Source organism: Budorcas taxicolor, chromosome X, assembly GCF_023091745.1.
Source record: "Budorcas taxicolor isolate Tak-1 chromosome X, Takin1.1, whole genome shotgun sequence".
In the NCBI taxonomy this organism is placed as follows: domain Eukaryota; kingdom Metazoa; phylum Chordata; class Mammalia; order Artiodactyla; family Bovidae; genus Budorcas; species Budorcas taxicolor.
The window spans coordinates 141,676,498-141,688,533 of NC_068935.1; the positions used below are offsets into that span (position 1 = coordinate 141,676,498).

Genomic DNA, 12,036 nt, shown 5'->3' on the forward strand with positions numbered 1-12,036 from the left:
TTATCTGTGCAAACAAGTCCTTTCAATTGACTTGAAAAACCCGACTCCTTGCATATGCAGACACAAAGAGGCATGTATTCTTAATTGCATCTAAAGGACCGGGGGAGAACCTGTCTCATCTCCTGTCCCATGGTTGTTTAGCCTTTTTTCTCCCTGTCTCCTGGACACCTGAGTGCATCTCTATCGAATCCTCATCAGAATTGCCTCTGATGAACACCTGTCTTATTAAAGGCACAGTTTCCTGGGGCTTCCCTGGTAGCTGGTAAAGAATCCACCTGAAATGATGAAGACCTGGGTTCAGCCCCTGGGTTGGGAAGATTCCCTGGAGAAGGGAAAGGATACCAATCCCAGTATTCTGGCCTGGAGATTTCCATGGACTATATAGTCCATGGGGTCTCAAAGAGTCAGACATGACTGAGTGACTTTCACATTTCCTGGATATTTAAAGTGGAAAATTGTGTGTTTGAAATCAAGTGACTTTTGTACAGACACACGTTTGCAGGGCAAATATTCAATCAATTTATTTAAGCCTTCAGAAATCAAATGCCACCAGACAGCACATGACTAGTGACCAGGAGAAATGAGATGGGAAAGAGAGTGTGAGTGTGAAGAGAGAAGGATCCTGTTAATCAGGAAGCAGGAAGGTCATCTTTGTGTTGTTGATCTTGGTTCCATGCAGAAGAGGTTGTGCCTGGTCTCAGTGACTCTGTAGGTGAATAAAACAGGACCAAAAGTTTAGTAGAGGTGACTGTGCGATGGCTGACAGGGTTGAGCCTCAAGCAGCAGGCTGTCCAGGGGATCCAGTGGACAGAATCCTGGTGGAAAGTGATACTCCACATCTCTGAGATGGCAGGTTCCCTGTGGAATTTTCCCCCGAATGTACATAAGGTGGGAGATTTTCCTTTTGGGATTGATTTGAGGAGTAATGATTTCAGAATGCATGTTCATGGTGAATCTTCGTCTAAAGGTGGTTTACTGTCAATGTGGTTGAGGTACACTCTTCTCCCAATTCCACAAATTTTATCTTTTGGGTCTTCAAGAACTAATTTTTGTTTTATTTTTAATTTCTTTTTGGAATATAAGTGACTATCAATGTTGTGTTAATTTCAGGGATACTGGAACTTGATTAAAGTATACATACATATATTAATATTGATTGCTTTTCAGATTCTTTTCCAATTTAGGTTTTTACAGAATATTGCATTTAGTCCCCTGTGCTATGAAGTTGGACATTTTTCTCTATCCATCCCGTACATAATAGTTTGCCTCTGTTGATCCAAACTCCCAATCTATATCATTCCCAAATCCTTTCCCCTTTGCAAGCACAAGTCTATTCTCTATGTCTGAGTCTATTTCTGTACTGTAGAGAACGTCCTCCATCTCTTATTTTTGATTCCATGTATAAGTGATACATATTGCATTTGTCTATTTCTTTCTGACTTACTTCACTCAGTATGACCATCTGTAGGTCCATACACGTTGCTGCACATGGCATGATTTCATTCTTTTTTAGGGCAGAGTAATATTCCATTGAATATTTGCAACTTTTAAAAAATAATATTCATCTGCAAGCTGATGTTTTTCTTTGCCTTTTTTCTTTCATTTTTTTTTTCCTCAACAGGAAATTAAAGCCACACTTTAACTGAGATCAGGGTCGTTTTCTGAGGCTGTCCTACTTTTGAAACCTTAAAGATCCCAGTAACAGAAATTACTCTCTAAAGGGGAATATGATTCAAATGCATATTTCAGACAGTGTGGTTGGAAGGCGTTTAGGTTCTGTCAGAGTCATGTGAGATTAAGCACTGGTCTTGAGAAACTGTGAGCACTGTTTAATCCTGGTGTTCCTGGAGGACAGACATGTGTGGACAACTATCAGGTCAGGACTGACGGGAACACTGAGGAGTTTGCGCCAACTTGTGGGGACTCCTGCTTCTCTCTGATGACTCTGGTCTGCAAGATTCCTGCAAGATAAGGCTCTCTCACCAAAGCTGCTCAGCAATAATCAAGCAAACAGTTTGTAATTTCCACTGTCTCAAGATAAGAGAAATTACCTAATGTAACAGACAAAATCTCTAGTGCTAGAATTAAGTTATTGGGACAAATAATTGTTACGTGCAACATTTGGCATGTATGAAATAGGCACAGGTGGTAAAGAACCTGCCTGCTGATACAGGCAATGTAGAAAGGCTTGTTTGACCCCCTGGTTGAGAAGATCCCCTGGGGAAGGAAATGGCAACCAACTCTAGTATTCCTACTTAGAGAATCCCATGGACAGAGGAGCCTGGTGGGCAACAGCCCATGGGGGTCATATAGAGTCCGACACAACTGAAGCCACTTATTGGGCATTAGGCATAAAATGGCAATGTGTCCTTATTGACTTATCTGGTGGGGCAGCATTAGTAATGAACTATGCTTACTTACAAAACTGTTGAACTCAATTTTATTCACTCCGCTGGACAGTCATCTGTGGAAAAACAAAATGGGAGAGATTAAAGAGCCTCTGATTAGTACCATTCCCAGTATTTTTAAGATTTCTTTTCTTTTTTAAGTGAAGTATTTTTTAAGAGGAGCTTCCCTGGTAGCTTAGTCAATAAAGAATCTGCCTGCAGTACAGGAGACCCAGGCTCCATCCCTGGGTCTGAAAGTTTGCCTGGAGAAGGAAATTGCAACCCACTCCAGTATTCTTTCCTGGAAAATCCTATGGACAGAGGAGTCTGTCAGGCTACAGGGCATGGACTTACAAGAGTCAGATAAGACTTAGAGACTAAACCACCATCAACCACCGTTCTACGTGAGATTACGTATGGAAAAATAAATTTAAATAAGTTGATTTGTTTCCTGATAGTTACATACCAGGGAAATGATATAGTCAGGAAAAAAGTATAATTTCATTACCATTATCAATGAAATTCACGATATTTTCCTCTGGAATCCCTCTGTCACGCGTCTCCTTTTTGAACTTTCGATAGTCTCTGTTTGAAATCTGGTCACTTTTGCCTGAAAGTCACCATGCAAAAAGGAGAATGCACAGAAATTTCTGAATATACAGAACAAGGAATTGAATGTGCCAATCTGATCTCCACTTGTATAATTTAAGAGAGCCTCAAACAGTTCCCATGTCCCATGCTGCAGATGTCTGCTGTCTTCAGATTTAATTTCCCTCTAACTCTGTAACTAAACCCTGCCAGCATCAGCAGCAGGACCGCCAAAGACTTGCAGGAGCTCCATGGATTTGAGACTCAACCCATCACAGTAGACACCTGACTTGCTTCTTTTTCAAGCTTCCCAGAACCTGTACCCATACTTCTGTCTTGTTCTGGGCCCAACTTAGCAGGAAGCAGGGTTTTCCCATGGTGGAGGCACATTAACCCCATCACACACCACTTGGGAGACAATTTACTCTTTAGCCAACCATTCTACACAGTACCTTTTCTGAAACAGACATCTACTGTCATGATGGTACACTCACCTCAGTGTTTCTGTGTGGTCATTTGGGGTCATGTCACTGTTCATAAGAAGAGTGCATTGTGATAATTTAACAGGACGAAGATTTATTTTACAAGTTTCTGTTCCAGGAGTTATAATGCATGAGAAAACTGATATAAAATGATGTAATTCAGGCCAGCCTCATTATAGCCATGGCTTGAGCTTAGGTGATGTATTTCTTTTTAATCCTCTATAAAAATTATTTTTTTAAAATATTAACAGGTAGAGACTATGTTCAAATGTTTGAGAATTATTTCTGGCCCCTGTATCTTAGTAGATTTCCTTCCAAGATACTCAAGTCAGTGAACACGAATACGAAGAGCTTGTACACTGAATAGTGAGTATTGTCAACACCTCGTGATTTTCTGAATGAAAATTCTGGACAGAACATGTGGCATGACAATGGCAATGGGAATTTGAAAATGCTGTACATACCGAGTATTCCAACCAACTCTGTCTCTTTTCCTTCTTCATCCACATTGTGAATAGATCCTATTATGGTGTCAAGTGACAGTCGAAGAATTTTAACTTTGTTTTGACCCGCATCTGTGAGAGAGAGAAGAGATACATATGTACAACCACGCGTTCATTTGTTGCCAGTGGGATGTATTGTGACAGGCCGAGGGCAGTATGAACGCCGCATGCGGCATTGACGGATGCCTCTCTCCATAGGTGCAATGCATGCTACTGTGCTTAGAACAGCAAGAAAAGCAGGCAAGACTTTCCCTCAACCTCACCTTTTCCTATACTTAACCAGTCACTCCTTGCTATCCTACTGAGATGCTTTCTAGAACCTGTGTCCTAGTGAAACCAATAGCTGTATTTTTTTAAACTTGCCTAATTTCAGTTAATTTTTTGCTACTCTGAATTGCTGTCACTGTCTGCAGATTTCTCTACCTGCGTTGACCCGGGGGCCACTCTCTAGTTGTGGAACACGGGCTTCACATTGCAGTGGCTTCTCTTGTCGAGTAGAGACTCTAGGAGGCATGGGCTCTATCGTTGCTGCTAGCTTGCTCTAGAGCACCTGCTCAGTAGCTATGGCACATGGACTTTGGGCCCCATGGTGAGTGGGATCGTCCCAGGTCAGGGGTCCAATCCGTGAGTGCTGCGTTGGCCAGACGATTCTTATCCACAGGACCACTGGGGAAGTCCCCAGCACTGTTTTCAACAGCATGAGGGTGTTACCAAGCAGAAGTTCTAAAAGCCTTTGTATTCCTGTTACCCCAGCCATGGCATTGATTTCTCTGGACCAAAATCAGCCTACCATTCATAAGCTTGTGTTCCTGAGTGCTTAGCCTGTGCCAGGCAATCTTCAGAACACTTTACATTAATTGTTGTGTTTCCTCTGCCCCCTCAGTCTTGAGTATTACAGAGCCCACTGCCAAATCTGTTGTTCTGAAGACAGTTCACCTTCTGGGACGTGCAGGCAGTGAACTCTGTCCCCACCTGGAACACTGCCCTTCCTCTCTGCCCTGCCCGTCCACTCTGCCCCATGAGTCTGGACAAGAAGCAGCTCTGACCTACTGTGCGTCATGTCTAAACTGTCTACATCCACTCTGTCTCTCCTGGCCTCCACCACAACTTCCTGCAATCACTCAGCGAGATGGGATGTGAACTGCACAACTGTGTACCTGAAACTGAAAACACCTTTCCTCAGTGTCTAAAATACTGAAAATCATTAGTCTGCTTGAGAAGGAGGAAAAAAAAAAAAAAAAACCAGCTGAAACAGCTTCACCATCTCATAACCCCGAAAATATATACAACATGCCCAAGCCAACCATGAGTCCATGAACCTTGGATTGCGTTGGGATAATTTAAGCCAGATGATGCATGTCCTCAGATTATCAGCGACCACCTGTTCTTTACCATGACTTCACCAAGGTGGGTGTAGCAGCATCACTGAATTGGCTGTGAAGGCGGTGGCACAGTTGAGTAAAGCTATCTTCTGAGTGTCGGGTCACTGTCAAGGTCACTGCTTGTGCTGTGCTTGATGTGAGATACCTCACTACACAAAACAGAGCTGGGGGTTAGCTCCTGAAAGAGACCCATGCAAGACGGCAAACTATTTTATTTCCCTCCCTTGTTATTTGCTCTCTAAAAAATCCAGTTAAAAAGAATTACAAAAACGAAGGAAACAATAGCAGTGGAAGCATTTCTGATTCAGTCAAAGGAAAAAATAATATGGAAATTATGATGCTGGGAAAGATTGAAGGTGGCAGGAGAAGGGGGCGACAGAGGATGAGATGGTTGGATGGCATCACTGACTTGATGGACACGAGTTTGTACAAGCTCTGGAAGTTGGTGGTGGACATGGAAGCCTGGTGTGCTACAGTCTGTGGGGTCACAAAGAGTCGTGCACAACTAAGCAGCTGAACTGAACTGAAGAATATGAGAGCACAGTTTAAAAATCATCAACTGTTAGGAATTATCCACAAAAGTATGGGAAATATTTCAGGCATACGTTTTACTTCTTTGAGGTCATTGCATTTGCAAATGTGCCAATACTTTGTTATGGCAAGGGTTGTGATCAGATATGGAAATATTCAAATTTTCATCAAACGTGTACCTCTGCAGCCACTTAAAATTAGGAATGGTGCTTAGAGCCCTCATGGAGGACTTCAGGATATAAATCTGAGCCAGCACCCCCATTGCTTCGAACACAAGCTGCCTTTATGATTGAACTCAGGATAGTTTCCTTGGATTTAACTTCTTCCACCAAAGTTTTATCAGATTTAGATGTTGTAAGACCATGTTTAAAAAGTGAGTGACACCAATGTGCAAACTCAAGACAGAACCTTGCAACGTCAGTTCACAGGCTCTTGTAAATTTTCTGTGAGAACCGTCTCAGTCTCAGTTCAGTCACTCAATCATGTCTGACTCTTGTGACCCCACGGACTGCAGCACGCCAGGCCTCCCTGTCCATCACCCAGTCCCGCAGTTTACTCAAATTCCTATCCATTGAGTCGATGATGGGATCCAACCATCTCATCCTCTGTCGTCTGCTTCTCCTCCTGCTTTCAATCTTTCCCAGAATCAGGGTCTTTTCAAATGAGTCGGCTCTTCACATCAGGTGAAAAGGTATTGGAGTGTCAGCTTCAGCATCAGTCCTTCCAATGAACATTCAGGATGTTCACGGTGAGAACCCTACAAAATACAAATTCGACACCTGTGCTTGGTCACGTTTTTCTCGTTGTTCAGTGGCTAGGTCACTTCCGACTCTTTGTGATCTGACGACTATACCAGACCAGGCTCTTCTGTTCTCCACTATCTCTCAGTTTGGTCAAACTCATGCCCATGAGGAAGGTGATGCCATCTCTCCATCCAATCCTCTGGCACCCCATTCTGCTTTTGCCTTCATTCTTTCCTGGCATTGAGTTCTTTTCCAACAAATTGGCTCTTATCAGGTGGCCAAGGGATTGGAGCTTCAGGCTCACCATCAGCCCTTTCAATGAATGCTCAGGGTTGGTGTCTTTTAAGATTGACTGGTTTGATCTTCTTGCAGTTCAAGGGACTTCAAGAGTCTTCTCGAGCACCATAGTTTGAAAGTATCAGTTCTTTGGTGCTCAGCCTTCTTTATCATCCAGTCATCATATGATCTTTTTGCTCTCACATCCATTCATTAATACTGGAAAAACCATAGGTTTGACTCTATGGGTTGTTGTCAGCAAAGCAACATCTCTGCCTTTAAATGCACTAAGTTTGTCTTACCATTACTTCCATGGAGTAAGCATCTCTTAAATTCATGGTTGCAGTCACCATCTGCAGTGATTTTGGAGCCCATGAAAATAAAATCTGTCACTGCTTTCACACCTTCCCCTTTCTAGTTGCCATGAAGTAATGGAACCAGATGCCATGGTCTTAGTTTGTTGAATGCTGTGTTTCAAGCCTGCTTTTTCATTCTCCTCTCTCACCCTCACTCAGAGGCTCTTTAGTTCCTCTTCACTTTCTGCCATTAGAGTGGTATCATCTGCATGGCGGAGGCTCTTGATACTTCTCCTGGCAATCTTGATTCTAGCTTGAGATTCACCTAGCCTGGCATTTCACCTGATGAACTCTGCATATAAGTTATGTGAGCAGGGTGACAATATACAGCCCTGAGGTACTGCTTTCCAGTTTGGAACCAATGCATTTTTCCATGTGCAGCTCAAACTGTTGCCTCTTGATTCGCATACAGGGTTCTTAGGAAACAGGTACGGTGTTCTGGTATTCCCATGTCTTTAAGAATTGCCCACAGTTTGTGGCAAGCCTTTAGTCAAAGTCTTTAGCATAATCAGTGAAGTAGAAGTTAATGTGTTTCTGGAGCTCCCTTACTTTCTCCATGATCCAGAAGATGTTGAAAATTTCATCTCTGGATCCCCTGCCTCTTCAAAACCCAGCTTGCACATCTGGAAATTCTCAGATCACGTGCTGCTGAAGCCCAGCTTGAAAGATTTGGAGCACAACCTGAGTAGCATGGAAAATTAGCATGGCTGTGTGGTAGTTAACATCCTTTGGCATTGCCCTTCTTCAGGATGGGAAGAGAAACTACTTTTTGCAGTCCTGTGGCCAATGCTCAGCTTTCCAAATTTGCTGACTTATTATGTGCAGCATTTTAACAGCAATATCCTTTAGGATTTTAACGAGCTCATATTGAATGTCATCAGCTCCACTAACTTTGTTCATAGTAATATTTCCTAAGGCCTACTTGACTTCACACTCTAGGATGTCTGGGTCTAGTCTTATTGAGTAAAACTCAGTTGTGTGGAGACAGTCTGGTCCTTGACTTCTAATTGTTAGTAGGAGTAGACTGCAGGTGTATGGGGTAACTGAAGGAAGTCAAGACCAAGATTTCCACCCAAACACACTCCTCCCAGTGAAACACTCTTACATTCAACATCAAATACTTACATGCAATATGATAAACTAAAGTTTTTTCCTTTTCTCCTGTGACTTGTTTTCTGACACATTCTCCGTCTGACCTTAAGACAAAATATGTTCAAGTTGTTTTATTAAAATGGCAAAATTCGGTATATAGTTAGAGTTCCTTTTTGTATCACACCCCAGATTGTGCTTGTGTCATCTTAGTACCTGGGAACAATGTGAACAAATGTGAACAATGAGAACAAAGAGAAGAAATATGTTGTCCAAAATCAAGCAACTATCCGGTGACAAGGATGCTTTCTCTACACATTAGATCTGACCAGTAGTTCCAAAGATAAACTTCAAATACAATATAGGTCTTGTTTACAGCCAATACGCATGGAGACGTCTAGCATTTTAGGAAAGCCCAATAAGAACGAGCCTTTCCTTCATTTAGTTTCTGGAGACTGAGAGGAATAGCCATCATGACATACCTCGGGCGTTCTCACAACCCTGGGAGTGATTCATTAGAGAATGTGAGACCCTAATATCACCAAGATTTAGAAGAAAATTTTTAGTTTTCTCAAAAGGCACACTCTTTATCACAACACCATACAAGGTTTAAGCTTTAAAGACACATCTATGTGTGTATACACATTGACACATACACACACACAAGCAAACACACAAGTACACATGATATGCTTATATGATATAAAGAAATTGTACATATATAGTGTATGTTAAGTATATATTGTCAGCTATGTAACAAGAGTTTGGGTGACTTCCTATATTGTCCTCTGTGCATATATGTTAAAAAGGGTATATTTGGCAGATAGAATTCACAGGAAACAAATACTAAAACGGAACTTACTCAACAAGAATTGGGTTAATTTTTGAACAGACTCCTTGTAAAGGAACCTCCACAGTGAATTGAGTTTACTGTTATCAGTCTTTAGGGAAATACACTGAAGTGACTGAAAAGAATCATAAGGTGGGAACAAAACAATTTTCCAAAAGCTGCAAATATGCAAAATTTTATCTATGCAAACCAAGCCCTTTCATGTGGCAGAAAAACACATCTCCCTGTATACGTGGACACAAAGTTAAATTTTAAAACCATTGTGCTGAGTGAGAGAAATCGGGGAAAATCGCGCAGCGTGCATAACTTTGATGTCTGAAGATCCAGAAAAGGTGAGGATAAGCTGGTCAGGTCTTACCTGTTGCCCGAGGGGTAGATGTTGAATAATGAGTGATGAGAAGGAGCTGTGATGGAGAAATTATATAAATATATTTGATCCTAATGTTTAGTTTTGGCTGTGCTAGGTCTTCGTTGCTATGCGGGTTCTTCTCTGGTTTGGAGAGGAGGGCTACTCTGAATGCCAGCGCACAGGCTGCTCACTCTGGCGGCTTCTCTCGCGGAGCACGGGCTCTGGAACGCGCTCTAGAGCACGGGCTCAGTAGCTCTGTCACAGGTGCCTGGTCTCTCCGCAGCATGGGGGATCTTCCCAGACCAGAGATGCAACTTGTGTCTCCTGCATTGGCAGGCGGATTCTTAACTGCCGAGCCACCAGGGAACCCCAGAATTCTATATCTCGACTGTGCAGCTCGTGGAACAGTTGTGGATTATGAAAGCTCATTGAATTAAGACCTTGACAAAGGGCAGATTACACATAAATACACTTCAGTAAAGCCGATTTCAGAAAGGGTGGCTGCTTGAAAAGTTAAACACAGGACACGAAAATTGTAAAGATGGCAGAGGACGATAAGAGGTGTTCTTAAAATATTAGTGACAACACACGTGCATATATATGTGTGTGTGATATATATCTGTGTGTTTGTGTGAGTCTGTTTCTGTATGTGTGGTTACTGTCTCAGCTCAGTGGTAAAGAATCTTCCTGCAATGCAGGAGATGAGGGTCCCATCTCGGGGTCAGGAAGATCCCCTTGGAGAAGGGAATAGCAACCTGCTCCAAAATTCTTGTGGGGAGAAATCCATGTTCTTTACCCCTAGTACCAGCTGGGACGCTCATCCGGGTCTGTGAGGACTTCAGTGAATTCAGTGGTGATGAACTATCTTGTGAGGATGCCCCACAGAGCAGAGCTCACTGTGGGCTCTCTCAGTACCCTCGGTTCTGGGTCGGTGGGAACCGTCTCTAACAAACTCTGCAGGAAGGGTTCAAGGCCCTGGTTGGTTCCAGGACACAAGCCTCTTCCTGCTGCCGAGTCCCTCTTTCCTGTAATGAGTTGATGCCAGTGGAGCTTCTGGAGCTCCCACCCTCTTCCAAGCAAAGGCACCAGGACTTCCCCTGGAGGCTCACAAGTGAAATGCCCCCACCCCAGCTCGGAGACCCTGCTCATCCACAACTCACGGCATCATGCTCTCAACATCGGCCAGAGAGTTCCCTGCAGATGGAGAAGCCACACCCTCCGCCAGACTCAAGAGCTTACAGGTTTTTTTTTTTTCCCCTTCAGGGTGATTTTCACTTACTTGACATAAAAGTCGACGTCAACTGTGTCATTTGCATGAAACTCAACATGACGTACGTAAATGTGGAATGGCCCATTCTCAGTGATCTTGTCTTTGTTACTGGCTGCGATGTAATGGGTTTTCCATTCCCCTGAAAACTGAAATCAAATTCCTGTGAGGAAGCTTCAGCCATCTCTGCAAATTCTGGTGATATCATTCCTCAGGAGTTTCCCTTATCCTTTCACTTGGGCAGAAGTTACCTATCTTTATGGACACAGCCCTAGGTATAAAATCATGTGAAAACTCAAGTCACATACAGGAAGGACTGAGGCATTACTGAGATAGCTTGAGCTGTCTTGTCAAATGCAAGAGCCCTAGTCCATGAGCAGTGAGATCTGTTTTACAAGAGCAGTGAACAGGCATGAGAGCCAATGAACAGACAGCAGAGATGATAGGGAGGCCATGCAGAACAGGTATATAGAGAGTGAATGGAGCAACTTTGAGTTGCAGGGAGATGGCCAGACTTAGGGATCCACATGGCCAAACCCCAAAAGGGACACACACACACATATACCCCAAGACCTCCTCCCAGCTTGCACCACCCCTGGTACCGGTTTGAGAAGTAGCTGAGCTTCACCGTGGCCTGCATAAAGCAGACCAAGGACAACACTGAGCAGCAGAACCTTCATCTCACTGTCTCTTCTTCTGCAGAAGCTGAGGGTGTCCCAGGGGTTGGAGAGGATGCGAAACCGGTGCCTCTTTTATAGCAAGCATCTGTTGGCGTGATGCATCACGAACCAATGGTTGTTCCTGATACAACCAAAGTTACACAGACGTTATCTTCTGTTTCCTGCTTGGTAGAGATAACTTTTCTGGCACTCTGTCCTTTTAATAATGAGATTAGTCTTAAAAGAATCTTTTGTACATCTGGTATTTTGTCTTTTTCATAATGAGATTTGTTTCAAGAGAGGCTTATGAATAAGTGGGAAATCACAGAACATGCGTTATAATTTCAAAGTCAGGAATATTTACTTTTCTTTGTATCTGGAGATTCAAAATGGGATGAATTGTCCAAGGTACATACCGCCTGCACCCCCCCCTACTCCCCATGTTGTTCACTTAACAGAAGAGAGTGTTTAAAATTTATTATTAAAAGTAAATATTGACTGTGTGGATTAGTCAAGGAAAATCTGTTTTGTAAGTGACCTTTGGAAAGTCTCCTGTTTCTCTAAAGTGAGGAGC

At 42.9% G+C, this 12,036-nt stretch overlaps 1 protein-coding gene across 1 annotated transcript; it reads right to left on the reverse strand.

The window, feature by feature from the left end:
* Positions 1-2,444: 2,444 nt before the first annotated feature.
* LOC128069698 (odorant-binding protein-like) lies at positions 2,445-11,483 on the reverse strand. Its single transcript, XM_052662811.1, has 6 exons — positions 11,406-11,483; positions 10,816-10,952; positions 8,374-8,444; positions 3,922-4,032; positions 2,896-2,997; positions 2,445-2,464 (listed from the first exon to the last, which is right to left on the reverse strand). Exons 1-6 carry the CDS (start codon positions 11,481-11,483, stop codon positions 2,445-2,447), a joined length of 519 nt encoding a protein of 172 aa, XP_052518771.1.
* Positions 11,484-12,036: the final 553 nt, after the last annotated feature.